General features: G+C 38.9%; 2 protein-coding genes across 3 annotated transcripts in view; one reads left to right on the top strand and one right to left on the bottom strand.

The window, feature by feature from the left end:
• The window catches only part of TOP2B (DNA topoisomerase II beta), a 67,262-nt gene extending 58,411 nt beyond the window's left edge, over positions 1-8,851 (top strand). Inside the window, 5 exon segments of the mRNA XM_017893408.1 lie at positions 622-701; positions 1,889-1,999; positions 5,533-5,658; positions 7,228-7,322; positions 8,346-8,851. Of these exon segments, the coding sequence (XP_017748897.1) occupies positions 622-701; positions 1,889-1,999; positions 5,533-5,658; positions 7,228-7,322; positions 8,346-8,519 (586 nt within the window). The 3' untranslated portion in view covers positions 8,520-8,851.
• Positions 8,852-8,902: 51 nt separating this feature from the next.
• The window catches only part of RARB (retinoic acid receptor beta), a 550,096-nt gene continuing 540,954 nt past the window's right edge, over positions 8,903-18,044 (bottom strand). For both annotated transcript variants that reach the window (XM_017893406.1, XM_017893407.1), the window contains 3 exons: positions 13,106-13,310; positions 12,133-12,291; positions 8,903-10,411 (listed from right to left, as the gene is read on the bottom strand). In XM_017893406.1, the coding sequence (XP_017748895.1) occupies positions 10,215-10,411; positions 12,133-12,291; positions 13,106-13,310 (561 nt within the window). In that variant the 3' untranslated portion in view covers positions 8,903-10,214. The remainder of the gene's footprint in view (positions 10,412-12,132; positions 12,292-13,105; positions 13,311-18,044) is intronic.

The raw sequence follows: 18,044 nt of genomic DNA, 5'->3' as shown, positions 1-18,044 counted from the left end.
TTACTAAGTCCTTAGAATTGGGAGGTTTGTTTCTTCCCTGAATTTGGCCTTGATAGATTTTTCTTGCTTTTGGTGAGCGTGAACACATCTGGGATTTGAGGTTTGTGAACTATTTTCGATTTTTTAAAAAGTATTTTCTCACGTATTACAGTTGGCCTTCACCAGATTCTGAAATAATTGCCCACCTGTAGTCTTGAATTAGAAATAGGATTGTTGCCTGGTGTGATGGGGTTTCTGTCTTTCTCCTTGGGTTTTTGTCCATAGTTTGCTGACTGTAAATTCTGGAATGGTTATTTCTATCAACTATAGAATTTGGTTTAATAGTATTTTGAATAACTTTAAACCATTGCTTAGTTTCCATTCTTTTTTATATTAAATAATTGATTTGTATGGTGTCTGTGTGCATATATGGTGTGTGCATATGGATTATGGATATGTGTGCACACTTTTACACATAAGAGAGAAAGAGTTTTATTACCCTGTCTTTAACAGAGAAAGAAATGAAAACTAAAGTTTTGTTCTGTGATTATAATCCTGCAGTATGTATTATATATAATTTATCAGGATTGAAATCAGATACTTAAATTGTATCCTCTGTGGTATTTCTTTTCTTTCTAATAGAAAATCTTTGCATGACAAAAAAAGTCAGGATTTTGGAAATCTCTTTTCATTTCCTTCATATTCTCAGAAGTCAGAAGATGGTATGTTCATTTAGTCTTTTCATTGGTTATTGTATTTTTGCTTTTAGTGGTGGAGAGAAAACAGTAAATAAATCGTTAGGTCATGATTTAGCTTCAGAATTTTTTATGAGTAGGAAACTTCCTTTTTATATTTTGCTCAAGATAATAAGATTTCTCTACTTTTTCTGAGGTGATTCCTAACTCATTGGTCAAAATAGGCATTATGGAAGCATTTAGGTGGACACGCAAATGCTTATCTTTGTTTATGGGTGTGAGTGTGTGTGTAGGGTTTTAATGAGAGACAAGAAATAATGAAATTTTGAAAGCTTGAAATTTGATTTTCATGGCAATGTGAATGTATATACGACAGCTTTCTAAATCTGTAAGGGCACCAGTAGGATTGCAGATTGGTTTTACTAAATCCTAGTTACCTGAGAGATTAAAACCTTCGTAAGAACAAATTTAATTGGTGTATATACTTTTGTTTCCTATATTTTTTTGTGTATGGAATTTTTAAGGTCATTTAATTTATTCACTATCATTTTTTAATACACACATCTATACATTTAGACATATTTGGTACATGTTCTATATGTATAGATACTCATTTTTGACAGTGTGTCAAAAGAGTTGTATAAACATATTTATTTACATCCAAGTAGCTATTTTAAAAGTTTGTGCTATGGTGTTAGGGAAGAACAGATTGATTAAACTAATTTGCATGCAAAAGTAAACTGAAGATAAGCCTGTCTGCCTTTTAAATTAGTCTTCAATAATTTATTTAAAAATAGGAATACTTACTATTCTTTTAGATTTAAACATTATTACTGATATTCCTGAAATGGTTAATAGTATTATTTATGTAGGTACTAAAATAATCCAGTGGAACATTTTCATATCTCATTTTAAAATAAATTGTCAGCATGTATTTTTGAATTGGTCAGTTATGTTTTAAATATTTAACATTTAGTACTTTTAATTTTTACTACTTTATGCACTTCTGTGTTATTTAACCACAGAGTTAACATTTTTGGTGTATAACTGATATGTTTTATTTTCTGCTGTTTGTATATTGTGGATTATCTGGTCACAAAATAGTAACATAAGATCAATTGTCTAGCTAAAGAGAAGTCATCAGTTAAGAGTCAAAGTTTACTGAGAGATCTTTATAATATCTCTTTACTAAAAGAAGGCTTTGCAATTTTTAGATTCAGCTAAATTTGACAGTAATGAAGAAGATTCTGCTTCTGTTTTTTCACCATCATTTGGTCTGAAACAGATAGATAAAGTTCCAAGTAAAACAGTAGCTGCTAAAAAGGGTATGTACTTATATTTGATTGAGTTAAGCATTGCATAGATAGTTAATGTAAAAGGAAATGTAACTTAATTTGAAACTATTTGCATTTTTTATCATAAAACAATTAAGTATAAATGCTTACAAGGAGAACCTCTCTTGTTTTCTAACCATGTGAGGGAATTAATAAAATTTCTTTAAGACTTCATTTTAAAGCTGTTGTAATTATAAAATAATCCCATGCATTGATATCTAAAGATAGCTTTCTAGAAAAGCTCCCTTGTAGTTAGGTTGTAATGGAGATTAAAATTTTGTCTTGCTAGTAGCCTGCTTCTGTTATCTTTGTTGATCATTACTCAACTCCTTATGTGGAGGGATTGGTCAGTTCAGTGGAGGTCCTCTTTTTCTACGTGAGTCATGCAGCTTCTCTCTTTTTCATAGCCTTAGATTGGCCACAAAGCACTTTGAGGTGATTAATGAATCTCTTACTAGTACCAAGATATATGTACCTTGGTCTTCCTGAAAGAGGCCAGTATTTGTGCTTTGTGTTTGAAGGATGACACTTAAAAAAAACCCCACAAATCTAATTGAGATGTGTGCTACTTAAGATAGCAAGTAAATAATACGGATTGTTCCCTCAAGGACTATAAAAATGCACACAGACAACCTCATTACAGACACACGTGTATTGAAGGTAGTAGAACAACAATTTTGAAAAGTCCTGCTTACTCTGACTGCACTAGAACCATATTGAGAAATTGGTTATCTGCAAGAGTCTCTGTAGCCAACACACTGGGTGACCTTATGTCCCAGTGCCCTTACCACTTAGTGCACATTGGGCAACGTCTGCATTCTTTGCCTGAGGACTTCCTCTTTGCCACTGTGCTGGAATATTAACGCTCCCCTGCTCCTAGCTGCCTTTAACTAGTGAATTGAGGAAAGTTGTTCTGTAAATATCTCAGTGTCCTTGCCTCTCATGTGAGCCAACTGTGGGATGTGTGTTTCACACTGGCTCTCAAAAATTTCTCGTGGAATTAAGCTCCTAGAGTGATGATTGGCTTGATAACTTACCCATTACTGGCTGCCTTCTCTTCATTGTCTCATTTTTGTCTCCCTTTCCTTTACCTCTCAAATAAATACTTATACTTAAATCCTTACTCTAGGATTAGGCAGATTGGCCCAAATCTGGGGAACCCAAATTGAGATAGACTCTCTAATTTCTCTTTCTTTAAAAAAACAATCAGGTTGGGCACAGTGGCTCATACCTGTAACCCCAGAACTTTGGGAGATCGAGGCAGTCAGAGATCACTTGAGTTCAGGAGTTTGAGACCAGCCTGGCCAACATGGCGAAACCCCATCTCTACTAAAAATACAAAAATTAGCCTGGTGTGGTGGCACGTGCATGCCTGTAGTCCCAGCTACTCAGGAAGCTGAGGCACAAGAATCGCTTGAACTTGGCAGGCAGAGGTTGCAGTGAGCTGAGATGGCAACACTGCACTCCAGCCTGGACGGTAGAGTGAGACTCCATCTCACATAACAACAGAACAATCAAAAAACATCTTTTTAAAATAATCTTCATATGAGCATCTTATAAACACCCTGAAAACTTAGGAGCACGTATTACTTATTGAGACATACCCCGTTTCCTTCATAGAACTGTTCACCCATATTTAACCTGATGAGTTTAGCATGACTAAAAGGCTAGAATATCATGGCACCTATTCTACTTGCTTCCTTCTTCAGTAGCTGAACTGGCCTTGTCTAAGTTGAATAGGTGACTGCCTGTGTGGTGTGATTTCAGGGACCCCAGCAAGTCCTCGACCTTCCTCTAGCCTCCCTTACAAAATACAATTCCAATTAAAATATCATTTCAAGAAGAGGATGCATGACATCCATCTGTGGGATTGTCTGCGTTAACTCCAAATTGCATATATTATACAAGTTAAATTCTGTAGTTCCAATGGTTTACAGCAGAAAGGCAGCCGTAGTACTCAGATATCTGACCTGTTTGCCTGGTAGAATTGAAAGTGCCATGTAACTCCAAGCAAAGGAAAAAAAAGTGGTTCCTAGAACACCTGGCTGAGTTTATACTCCCTGCCAGGAGCTGCCCTGTGGTTCTTGTGGTAGATACAGTCTTGAAGACTCAGGTGGGAAAAACCACACAATGTGGGTGCCACTTTCCTAGGGCTCCTCCTGCTCTTGGCTCATGAGGGGCCTAATTTGTAGTGTCTCAAATTGTGACAGGGATACATTTTCCATCGAATCAGCATAGGTTGTTTTTTTGTTTTTTTTTTTAAACAAAGTCTACAGTTAATATATTTTCTTCCAAATTAGGTTTTCTTAATTACACAAAAAGTGATATATCAGTTTTTTTCCTTTTCTTTTTTTCTTTTTTGAGACAGAGTTTTGCTCTGTCTCCAAGGCTGGAGTGGAGTGGCAGGATCTTGGCTCACGGCAACCTCCCTTGCCTGGGTTAAAGTGATTCCCCTGCCTCATCCTCCCAAGTAGCTGGGACTACAGGCACATGCTACCTCATTGGGCTAATTTTTTGTATTTTTAGTAGCGATGGGGTTTCACCATGTTGGGTAGGCTGGTCTCAAACTCCTGACTTCAGGTGATCCGCCTGCCTTGGCCTCCCAAAGTGCTGGGATTACAGGTGTGAGCCATTGCAACTGGCCTGATTTATCAGTTTTCACATAGAAGTGCAGATAAAGCTGTAAAACAAGGTCTGTTTTTCAAAATTCAACAAAGCAAAGGTCTTGTATCTCTTGTCTACTTATCTAGGACTTTATATTTCTTTCCACATAAAAATGCCAACTCTGGATTTCAGCTTTTGAATGGAAGTGAGTTGGTTTCTATTCATTGTATTTGAGGATCCCCATACATTTTTTTTTCTCTAAAACATTCTAAAAGTTAGGACTTAATCTGTGGTTATACTTGGGTTATAATTAATTTATCAAATATGCTACTCTTTTGTCATGACTATATTTAAAAGTTACTGCTTAATTTATTTTAATGGCTCTTCCTTAAAATGTCTTAATTGTATTACCTAAGGGCAAATTATACATAATTAAATAAAAAGCATTTTGTCATCTATGAGAAATTGTTTGTCTTTACTTTCCGCCAAGCAGAGAGAAACCATTTCATTAAGGCGACTCAATTTTTTTTTTCTCGAGATGGAGTTTTGATCTTGTTGCCCAGCTGGAGTACAGTGGCGTGATCTCAGCTCACTATGACCTCCTGGGTTCAAGCGATTCTCCTGCCTCAGCCTCCCAAGTAGCTGGGATTACAGGCACCCACCACCATGCCCAGCTAATTTTTGTATTTTAGTAGAGATGGGGTTTCACCATGTTGGCCAGGCTGGTCTTGAACTGCTGATCTCAGGTGATCCACCCACCTTGGCCTCCCAAAGTGCTGGGATTACAGGTGTGAGCCACTGCGCCCAGCCAGGCAACTCAGTTTCTAATCAGCTATGAGAAATTCCATTTATAGAGGACTCTCTTCAGTTTGGTTTGTTGGTAAGTATATTGACCTGTGAAATGGAAATTTGCTTACTAGGAAAACCGTCTTCAGATACAGCCCCTAAGCCCAAGAGAGCTCCCAAACAGAAGAAAGTAGTAGAGGCTGTAAACTCTGACTCAGATTCAGAATTTGGCATTCCAAAGAAGACTACAACACCAAAAGGTGAGGATTATCTTCTTATAACCCTTTAAACATATACTGTATGGAAAAGATGGAATTTTTTCTACGTCATTGAATTTAGAGAGGCTAAGTATCTATTTTGTTTTAAATTGCTTTACTCCTCAGTAAGCAGTGTGTCTAGGAATCAGTGCTGAATATAGTCCAAAGGAGGTATAGCAATTTAGTTCAGTCACTTTGTTTTACAAATTAAAAAAAAACTGAGGCTCCAAGAGGTTAAATAAGAATCCCTAAGAATGTTCCAAATTCTCCCCTGCAGCCAACTCACTGAAAGTTGTTATTAAAAAGTCAGATTAGCACTCCACACTAACTAAACTGTGACACTTATTGTAATGGTGTAGATCCAGGACTCTTAGGCTAGAACTTTTTTTCTCACCTAAGAAATAACTGTACTCAGGACCACACAAGGAACCAGCTCCAGTTCTCCATGGCATCCCTTCTTTGTCTCCAGAATCTGGAAAGCCCTTAAAGATGATTTATAAAATATGTTTGTAAGACATGATATGCTCTGAGGGTAGCTGCTCCATCTTTTATTCAACTGAAGGATATCTTCCTCAGTGTGTTTCTTCTATTTCTTAAAGAAGTGGCTGGGATAAGGAGCTGTAGACCAAAGGGAAATGGGGATAATAGAGTGGAAAAGAATCATAGTGACTGGGAAGGTAGTACTCAAGATATGCAGGATTGAAAGCCTTTATAAATTCAAAAATGCTATTTCCCTGATTAATTTGATCAAATATGACATCCCAAGATTATGTAAGGCTATCTTTGTACTTGTCCAATCTAGCTGTCAAGGAATTTTTAAAGATTTAAAATTAATTACTGTTTAGTTCTATTTTATTTCATTGGCATCGTTGTGGGATGGAGAACATCTGGCCACTACTTAAATATTACCTTTTCTCCTTTCACCTCCAATGATGAGAATAAGAGGTTAGGTAGGTGAAAAAAGTGCTGCATGTGCCAAGTCTAGGTCTGAGAAGGAATATGTATTTGACATTTTATAGTCAATACTGGTGGTTCTCAGATGGTGCCACTCAACGTGGGATATGCAATTGGTTGTTACTAGTCTTTGATAAGTAAAACTGAGTAAACATTTAGACGTTTATGATAATTTTGTGTTAATAAAACAGTATGTGATTACATTTTTTAGTAATTTGTGTTGTGTTTTTAAAAGTATTGGCCCATGACAAATTAGAAATTTAAAAAAAATTTTAAGTCACATGTAATTTAAGAAATACTCTTCCAAGGTATTTCCTTTTCAGGCTCAAGGACCACATAGCAAATACAGATGTTTTATGTATGAAGGGATTCATCATTAAAATTTGTCTTTGGGACTTTCCCACTAGTTTAAATGTATTTGTGAAAAAGTCTTTGGTCATGTCAACCCCAGAATTGAAATGCTACTGCCAAGTTGTTTATAATCACTCGTAGTAAGAGATCAGGACTGCAGTGTTCCACTGATTGGGCATGCCAAAGAAATAAACTACAATGTTGTGGCATTTGTCTTTTTATATTGCACTTAACCATGGAAGAAAAAATCTTTTGTATCATTTTAAGGTAAAGGCCGAGGGGCAAAGAAAAGGAAAGCATCTGGCTCTGAAAATGAAGGCGACTATAACCCTGGCAGGAAAACATCCAAAACAGCAAGCAAGGTAACTGGGAACATCATTGCACATTAGTGCATGGCTTTTTAGAAACAGATCTGTAACTGACTTAGTTTGCTTATTACTACAGTCCTGGAACAGCTTTCCACCTAGCATCTCATATCAGTATGGGGCTTGTATATGATATGGTTAAGGAATTATCCAAGTATAAATTTATATAATCAGGACTATTTTCTAAGTAACAGTGTGCTATAAATTAACCTACTTAGAATCTTCCATTTCATCCATTGAGCTATAGTACTGTTATGTTACCTAAATATTAGACTCTTTCAGACTAAAATATTATTTTTCAGACTAAAGACTGTTTCCTTTTAACTTGGATTTATTTGACCAGGGCTAATTTGATTTTTTTTTTTTTAATTGAATTCATTTGACTGTGGCTAATTTTCCCAATTAGTCTGACCCTTTTCCAGAAGTACACTTTTTTTTTTTTTAGGTAAATGAATGACATCAGCTGCCTCCATCCCTTTTTTTCTCTTCCTAGTAAAACTTAAAAATACCAATGTAGATGATCATAGCTTTATGTTGATTTCCACACTGACCTTTTCCATCCAGTCATCTTCTGTGTCTCAGGTCCACCTCGGTGATGCTTTGCATTTTTTAAAACACTTAACAGTGCATACTCCACCTGGTGCAGGAGTCTTGTTTCCTCCCATGAATTCTTGATATGTACTTAGCAGTAGGACAGCTTGAATTTTTACTAATCTGGGCATTGTGCATACTTCTTGGGTAAAATATAATTTTAGAAATGTGTTACATTTTTCAGGCTAGAACTTGGTAAATATGAAACCACCCAGGTGGTGAATTACTGTATGTAATCTTTTTCCTCCAAAAAATAAGGTAACTGGTCTTACACTTAGGTTAGCATTGCGACTCTAATTTTAAAAGTTCCATTATTTGTAATACTTCCTAAACATAAGCGAAGTTTAAGGAGTGATAGTTCTTCATACTAGTCTTTATTTCTTTTAATAACTTTTAACTCTAAGCTAATCTATTGAAAAAAATATCTAGAAACCGAAGAAAACATCCTTTGATCAGGATTCAGATGTGGACATCTTCCCCTCAGACTTCCCTTCTGAGCCACCTTCTCTGCCACGAACCGGTCGGGCTAGGAAAGAAGTAAAATATTTTGCAGAGTCTGATGAAGAAGAAGAAGAAGATGTCGATTTTGCAATGTTTAATTAAGTGCCCAAAGAGCACAAACAAACGGTTTTCAACAAATAGCTTGTGCTGTCCTTTTGTCTTTTCTGTCTCAGACTTTTGTACGTCCGGCTTATTTTCATGTGATGATGTAATTGATGATGGATTTTTATTACTGTGGTAGGCCTTTTAACATTTTGTTCTTACACATACAGTTTTATGCTCTTTTTTACTCATTGAAATGTCACGTACTGTCTGTCTGATTGGCTTGTAGAATTGTTATAGACTGCCGTGCATTAGCACAGATTTTAACTGTCATGGTTACAAACTACAGACCTGCTTTTGAAATGAAATTTAAACATTAAAATGGAACTGTGTTCTCTGTCTCTTTACTGAAGACAAAGGTGTAGTAAAGGCTCCCACACACCTTTAAAATAAATATATTTTATTCTTTGCCAGGAGACTCCATGGAAAAAGGTAAACAGTATATGAACATAGAAAGCATTGTTAAACAAACAATCTCAATGTACAAACAGAGCCAGTGAAAGTACATCACAGACTTGCTAGTATATATATATATAAAAAAAAAAAAATTCCACTAGTGCTTAAATGAGAACTAAGAAACTGACACTTGTATCTGTTAACCACTCTACCACAGCTTTCACTCTGCTTCATAGTGATTGATTGAACAAGGTCAAAGGAGTCAGATTCTATGCCTGTGTCTTTGGGAGTTAATATTAGCCCCTTGGCATCAAGAAGGCTGGAAAAAAAATCCCAATATTAGGCATGAATCAGGAAGGACACTAGAGTTACATGGTCCAGGTGGTAGACCAGCCTGCTAATTATCCCATGAAATTTCCCTAATGGCTTGTGAACAGGTAAACAAAAACTTCTTAACACTGAAAAGTGTTTCTGCCTTGGAGGCTATCATGACTGTAAAAAAAAATTTTTTTTTAAACTGTGTAGTTATGTCATTAAACAAGTAATAAACCACTTTTAATTTAAAGTGACATTAACAATTGAACAAATGACATTTGATTAACTGAACTGGCAGTTACACTGATACAGAATTCTCTTCTGCTAGTGCAGGGAATTTGTATACTTTTACTGGGCAACATGAAATAAAAGATGCCGTTTGAGAGCATCAGAAAGAGCAAAGACAAGCTTCCATACTAACTAAATTAGAATATCTTCAGTCTTATCTTGTCATACTGTACAATAGTCCTGTTTCCTTACCTTGATGTCTTGACTATTCCATGAAAGCAAGACAGTTATCTTTTTGAACGTAGGTAGGCATGTACAGTAGTCTATTTCATAACCTTGGTGTCATGGTTATTTTGAGTATGCAAGACAAAAGGAAAGCACCAAACATACAGTATAGAAAGAACAGAGCCATACTTCTGTATGTACAAAGTCTTCAGAAACTTAACCAGGGGTAAATCATTTTGACTGGGTCTTTGCCATGCAATCTTGAGTGTTCAAAGAGGAAAATAGAAGCTTTTAACTAGTTTCTGGTTGCATGAAATGGCTGATATTTTTAGAATTTGAAAAGTTTGTATTTCTAGGTAAGTTACACAGTGAGGAGTATATATATTGATACATACGAAAACTTCTTGGTCCTTCTTGAGTTTTAATATATTTTCAGTCCAAAAACTAAGCAGCAGTAAAAATGTTTTTTCTTGCATTTTAAATCTTGGAACTGAAGGTACTGGGGAATGTTTGAAGTAGCTAGAAAATGTCTTATTGCACGAGTGGTGACTGACTGACCCCACTGTTTTCCACTGAGCTGGGTGAGATGCTAGGACTGTGCTCTGCTGTGTTCCCACTTGAACTTGGGGTCAAGGGTTCATGTCCTTCAGAATTCTCCAGCATTTCTTGAATGAGAGGTGGCATTGATCCAGGAATTTCCATTTTCAAGGTAATTACACGTTCTGCACCTTTTCAAAAGAGAGAATGGAAATCTGGTTAAGATAAGGAGTTAAGCTATGACAGATAACCAGGGACCAATTTTCATATATTTTAACAGGTGTTTCCTAAGACTGTCACTTAGGAATTATGAAATGTTGCTATCAGGTGGCTTTTTGTTGAAAAGGATCCATCGATTACTATCACACTCATAAATACAAAGATGTATTTGGAATGGGAATTGCATCCACCAAAAATCATGTTTGTTTATTCTGAAGTTAGAATCAGATTGGGTTCTCAGCCAGCTCAGACTCAGAGTATGTTGATAAGAGAGGGTCTTTTTATGATCTGCTAGAACTTTATTCATCTTTTATGCAAGCAGTAACTGATACGATTGCTCCTTTTGATAACAGAAAATTATGCCAACAATGCCTCCCAGAGGCCATCCTTATTTTACACCATTAAAACATTTTTACTTTATGGAAAAGCAGCAGAGATATGGTGACATTTAAACTTGATGTCTTCGTTTCAGGAAAGAACAATTTACAAAGAGAAGTTCCTGATGAAAGAAGTGTATCTTGAAAAAGACAGGTTGATGCCAGTTACCCACAAACAGAGGAATTGACAATGTGCGGTTATTAACAACTTGATTTAGCAGCACTCTGTCCAGTACAGTACCCACTAGTTAGCTAAATTTAAGTTTGTTAAATACAATTAGAAAAACAGTGCCTCAGTTGCATAAGCCACACTTCAAGTGCTCGAGAACCTCTTGTGTCTAGTGGCTACTGAAATGGACAGTACAGATTATTTCTGTAATTGCAGTAAATTCTATTAGATATCACTAGTCATCTATACAGAATGACAGTATTAAGTTAAACAGCCTCGTTTTTAAAAATCGAAGATACCATATTCACAACCACACTGGTATCTGCTGTTTACTTCTCTTAATTCCATGCAAGGATGAATTCAGAATGCTCATCGAGGAGACCTCTTAGAAGGAGCTCAAGAATTAAGACTGCTTGTCAAACAAGTTCCCTGTGCTTTTAAGCACTTTCTGAAATACAGAGTTTATTCCTTGGCTAGCAAACATCTTCAGAGACAGAGTAAGTAGTCTGATGGGGAAAGGAGAATGGCAGTAACCCATTTGGTACCAGGCATAGCTGCTGAGTGGTGTCTCTACATAGAAAAACCTTACTGTTAACATTCAACTGTGATATAGCTCTAGGCACCTCTATAATTGCTTGAATTGCTACATAAACAAAATCACAAGGCAAAGAATATTTATACCTCTTAGGAAGGCAAGAATTCCTTTGCTTAGAAGTGTGCAGAAGGAAATCTGCCTATATACAAAAGAGCAATGGCTAAAGTGATTGAGAGAAACTTAACAAAGGTTTAGATACTCAGGAAAAACTGGAGTCAAGGTTACATAAGCCAGAGGTGTGTAGAAAGCTGGAATTAAATGTATGAACCTAGACAATTAGCCTGTTATAGTACATTCTCTTGAAAACGATGTTCTTCTAATCAGTCAAATTTTAAAGCTCTCAATCATTAAGACAGTTGAATAGGGTAAGATTTGAGGGTTTTTTGGGGGGATGGGGTGGGGGGGGGTACTATTTCTTTTGATTTCAATGAGAAATGAGTTCCAAAACTTAAAAAGCAACCATTAAACATCCTGAATTGAATAAAGCAACACAACCTGGTAAGGCCCTCAAGTCCACTGTGTGACTACAGTACTGAGAGCACAAAGACATACCTTTAGCACTGATGCTACGGAGATCTGTGATTTTCATTAAGATCTTTGGAAACATGTGAGGCTTGCTGGGTCGTCTTTTTCTGATATAAATTTTTAGTGCTTCCAGCAATGGTTCTTGTAGTTTATCTACTTTTGTCGGTTCCTCAAGGTCCTGGCGGTCTACATACCAGGAATAAAGTATTAAATAAAATCAGGATTTATGCCCTTTTCCCCTCTTCCTTGTTTCCTTATTCCTACTGAGTTCATTAATTTGGTAATTCAATTACATACACAAATTTGCAGACTTACGCAATTGCTTTAAGCAGTGATATTTGAAAGAAAAAAAAACTGCCCCCCCTTGGTAGTATAAACATTTTGATAGCTGGTTGCTTTTGTCCCAGGGAAAGAATTACGTCCTGTGACCAGAAGGTGTCACTACCGAACTGAATTAAAACCTTGAGCAGGATGGTTATTTTAGCACAAAGTAAATCGGCTCCTTAATTGAAGCCATTACTTTTTAACCACTTACGAGTCAGCCTCCTGTAGGCCAGTAGGGGTCACTACAGAGAAGAAAGCTAAATTTTATCCCAGTCCTCCAAGGGTTGGTGGGAGGGCCCAGCCACATACTTGTATACCTACCCACTAAATAACAAACAGCACATACAAGTCCCTGGTCATCATTCAAATGTCCCCAGGCAATTCATTTTACAATAGTCTGATCCTACATTTAAGAAGAAAAAAAAAAAAAAAAAACCTGTGGCAATTGGAGTAATAGCTTTTTGGGATTTCTTTCTGAGCAGAAGGATCCGAAATACCATTAGTTAATTTGTAACAACATGAAAAAATACAATGAACCCAGGCATGTATGCCTGGCTTTATTCACATCTTTTCCCATGTAAACAACTCCAAAAGGGAAATGAGGAATTTTTCACAAATTGGCAAGTATAAACTGTTCTTCATGGAATTTCATGAGGCTTTTCTACATAGTTGGTACCTCCACAGATTAAGCAGATGGCACTGAGAAGGCCTGTTTCTGTGTCATCCATTTCCAAAGGCAGGAGCTGGTTGGCAAAGGTGAACACAAGGTCAGTCAGAGGACCAAATCCAGCATTGTGCATCTGAGTTCGATTTAGGGTAAGGCCGTCTGAAAAAGTCATGGTGTCTTGTTCTGGGGTATACCTGGTGCAAATTCTAAGAATCTGGAAGGGGAAAAAAAAAAAAAATGATGGATGTTCTAAGCCAGCCTGTCCTGAAATCATCAATCAGATGTAAGCAGGAAATAACATGAAGATTTCCAAGGAGCTCTTACATCACATAGGGCAGTCTGTCCCCCTTTCACATGTTGAATGTCTTCTTTAGCTCTTCCATTAAGAGACTACAGAAGTCAAAACCTAGGGGCTGAAGTTTTTTAGGAAATACTAAACAGGACACAGGAAATTCTGAGAAATATCTTTTTAAAAGTAATTCATTATTTGATTCAAATAAACATTTACTGAGTACCTAAGTATGTCCCAGGCACTGTGCCAGGTGCTGGAGGTTTAAAAAAAAAAAAAGATGAATAAGATTCTATTTTTTAAGAGCTTACGGTATACAATAAATGACAATATCATTTATTAAATGCAGAGTATATATCAAGTTTTGTACACACCCTATATTCAATCTTTCAAACAGCTTGGTAAAATGAATATTATTCTTATTTTACAAATGAAGGACTTACGATGTGCCCAATGTCACATAGTTAACATGTAACTGAATCTGACTCAAACCCAAGTTAGGCTGTCTCTCCCATGATGCCTCTGATCGCATAGTTACACAGACAGCTACAATACAAGGCACGTGAGTGAAACCAGCAAGGTATTAGGATGTTCAGAAGAAGGAAAGCTCAGAAATAGCCAAGAGGAAATCAAGGACAGATCCATAAAGAGGTGGCATTTCAACCAAACCCTAAAGTGTTGGCAGGATTTCTACAGGCAAAAGGCCTGAGTCACTCCGCCAGAGTCTCCCAGTCCCACCCAGTGTATGCTTGACACATAACCCTGTTGGCCCCCTGGGGCGCCAGCTACTAAGGAGACGCCTGCTCACTGACCTGTGCCTCTAAGCCTCACTCAGAGCAAAACAAACTGAAAATGCCTTGCTTCTGTCGATACTCAATCCTGGCTCATGTTTCCACTGCCCTATTAAGCCTAAATGCTGGTAAGGAGCTCTGTGCATTCCAGAGCACTTCCCCACTCAGCACCACATTTCTGCAACAACGGTAAAAGGTCTCTGCTGACCAGGTTGCCATACTTGACTTTTCCCTCTGAAAAAGTTTCAGAGCTGCTTGAAGCACAGAGAGAAGTAAATCAAAAGTGAGTAACTCAGTAGGCTGAAGAAGTTGAGAGTTTTTCCCAGATACTGGCACTTAATTTGACTGGGTATAGCCCTGTGAATGTCCACCTCAGTATCAACCTACAGGAGGACAGATGTGATCGGAAAGGCCTGCATTATTCCTGTTACATGGCCATGTGCAGAGACGAGTGGCCTCTGAGGAAGACACAGGACCCCCTACCTAGGAGGCAACTCCTTGTAGTAAAGCCGTCTGCATCCTGCCCATATTCCCATCAGGTCTCCTAAAAAAAAAAAAACTTCTATCAAATCTCTCATCTTGTCAGGGAAACACTGGGGGTTTGGGACCAGGACACTTCCCATGGGGAAGTCAGTCCTATCTGAGTGGTGGTGGATCCACAAGAGCCTCACACCCACTGGACCACATGAACCACGATGGGACAGTTGCACTGCAATGGTCACATGCTTTGGGTTCTCTAAATCTCCAAGAAGGCAGTGACCTAGAAGCTAGCCTTCTTCCTACACAAAGGACTCCAGCGTGTATATGGAGGAAGGCACCAGGACATCCTATAGAGTGAGGGTGCAGCGCCTCTGTTAGTATATTTTTTTAAAAGTCTGACTTCAGTGTGTTATTGGTTAAAACTCCAAGAGGAAAACTGTGAATGAGTAGCACTCTTCATCCCCGACATACAGTAAGAGCTAATGTTTTACTCATCACCTACCAGGTACCGTAACTAAACACTAGTGTATTATTTCTCCTATCAACCCACGAGTTGTTACTATTAGCTGGGGAAACACATCTGAATAGCTTATGCTAGGTCACATAAGCTAGTAGAATGATTGGATTTAGGCTATCTTTTTCTAGAACCTGTGCTTTTAACCACTGCTCCATAGCTGCCTCATTCTCTCTTCATGCCAATACTCAAACCTAGACACCTCTCTAAGGTTAGATCACCTTTAGCCCAGTATTGACTTCGATATCAGCCTTACTGGGCACTTCTGTGCAGCACATAACTGCTAACTATTCACGGTGGCCTACCTGGTGTAGAGGGGTGTAGAGGGGTGCAGAGCTTGTGGCCTGGAAACGAAACCTCATTTTATATTGGGAGGGGTGGTAGAGATATCTAAATCAGGACATGTCATCAAACTTCTTAATGCTCCTACTATATGATCAAGTGGCAAAGTGAATCAGCAACTGACCATTAATGTGAGTGGTTATCAAAACACTACCATGATCTCTCTTTATTGGATGGGTGGTTACTTTCACCTCCCAGATACTTGCCCAGAGGCCCTTCTGAGCTAGCCCAGCCATTTCCTCTGGGTTCCCAACCGGTTGACCTGTTTCACTTCACCTTGGTAACTGATGGGGTATGAAGCCATTCCCAATGTCAGAGCAGTAAGAAAACTCAGAAGTCATTGGGCATAAAGCCTCACATTTCCCCTGCAAGCCCTGGGAGATAAAGTGTGGTGCCCAACATCACACAAGCAACAGTGCTAGAGCCTAGAATACAGGTCTTCCAATCCCCAGCCTGATGTTCCTTCAACTACCTGGAGAAACATGAGGAAATACTGCCTATGCAGGGAGTTATCAAGCGACAGTCACAGTTAGCATTTTGGGAGGCCAAGGTGGATGGATCATCTGCAGTCAGGAGCTCGAGACCAGCCTGGCCCACATGGTGAAACCTGTCTCTACCAAAAAGCATAAACATTAGCCAGGCCTGGTGAAGCACACCTGTAGTCCCAGCTACTGGGGCGGCTGAGGTTGGAGAATCGCTTGCACTGGGAGGGGGAGGTTGCAGTGAGCTGGGATCGCACCACTGTGCTTCAGCCTTGGCGACAGAGTAGAGACCCTGTCTCAACAACAACAACAACACAGGTAGTATGCTCAATATTTATGGGCCCCAAATCCCCGGATACATTTCTAGTCTGGAATCAGATAGGTACTAAATAAGTCTTTGCAGCTTTAACATGCTGCCAAGAAATGAATGCATGAGATCTGTCCCCTGCAAAAATGAAAGAATCCAGAGATTTGTCGGAAAGGAACCGAAGACCAGGATTTAGGACTTCGCAAATTGCCAATAACTCACTTAGAAATCCACATCCAAACGGCAGCCCTCAAATGTTTCTAACTATTCTATTCGAGAAGGTTTTCCTCCTCAAAAGTTAGAATGTATTTGCATTCTGATGAGGCATTTAAACCATGTTCTGTTGCCTCTCTTCCTGGAAAGTTCAAAGCTGAAACCAAGTACAACCGGTACCTCCAGAGAGGAACGCACGTGGCCTGAGGAGGAAGAATGCGCAATGTCTTCTTTCATCCGAGGAGTCTCCATTCCCTGCCCTGGCCCCAGCCTGAAACAGGACGGCCCCCAAGTGAAACGGGCATCCTCCTCACTGCTTCCGGCTGGTTCTGTCTCTGGAGAGAACCCAAGTCGTTTCATTTTGTCACACTAAAATCAAATGCCAGTGGCAACCACCAAGTACTTCTCCAGGATTAAAACACTCTTTGTTTGAAAGGAAGGCATCTTATCTGGAAAGACGAGCATCCAGGCCCCACGAGATGGGTAAAAATAGCCTGCGCCAGGCTGTCTCACCAAAGCCGGGCCCTGTTGGACAACACAAAGCTCCAGTTGATGGTCAAACTTGATCCTCCTCAGGACAAAAAGAACCTTCTCTTCTTGCCGTCAGCAAAGACGACTGTGCATGTCTCTACTGCTTCTGATGGGAGTGTGAGTTCTGTGTGTGTCTTGGGGGAGGCCTGCTTGATAATGGAACCCTGGAGGAATCTGATGATGTGGGACCCCAGAGGCAGAACCAGGGACTTGTCCACCAAGCTGCCATTACCTCTCTTATGGTGAGGGCCTCTGAAGTGATCCCTGATTTCCATTCCTGCTTGAGTACTACGTGGTCAATCCACGGCAGCCAGAGCATGTTGTCCAAAATGCTCATCAGAGGAGAAAACTCCTCAAATGACTTCTAGTCCCCTTCAGAATAGAATCCAGACTTCTTTCTGGGGCCTCAGTGGCCTCTCCCTACCTTGCCAACTTCAACTACTTCTCCTTTCCTTTGCTCTCGAACTTCCGGCCATCTTGGTCTGCTTTGTGAAGCTTCAATGACCCACTGCTGAGGCCGTGTTTGCACTTGCTTTTCCCTCTAGCTTCAGTGCTTTTCCCTGATCTTCACATGGCTCACTTCTCAGAGTTCAGCTTGAACGTCACCTCCTCTAAAGCCTCAGTGAAAATGCTTTCTCAAACCCATTATTTTCTATCCCGTCATGCTTTTGGTTTTTGGAATAAGAAATAACATTGTTTTAAAATTGAGGTATCACGTGGTGGTTTAAAAATACGTGTGCAAATTCTTTGATCCTACTCCCTTTAAGGGGTGGAGCTTAATTCCCCTCCCCTTGGGTATGGCCTGGACTTAGCGATTTCAGTCTAACAAATAGAATATGGTGAAAGTGATGGTGTGTGACTTCTGAAACTAGGTCACAAAAAGCATTGTCACTTCCTTCTTGCTCGCTCTTTCTTGAATCTGTTGCTCGCTCTTTCTTGAATCTCTTGCTCTGGGGGAAGCTAGCTGACATTTCAAGAGGACAGTTATCCAGCCCCATG

The sequence above is a fragment of the Rhinopithecus bieti genome, unplaced genomic scaffold, assembly GCF_001698545.2.
Source record: "Rhinopithecus bieti isolate Rb0 unplaced genomic scaffold, ASM169854v2 scaffold_23460, whole genome shotgun sequence".
Taxonomy (NCBI): domain Eukaryota; kingdom Metazoa; phylum Chordata; class Mammalia; order Primates; family Cercopithecidae; genus Rhinopithecus; species Rhinopithecus bieti.
The sequence above is the reverse complement of the archived record's forward strand: the minus strand, read 5'-3'. Positions and strand labels throughout refer to the sequence as shown.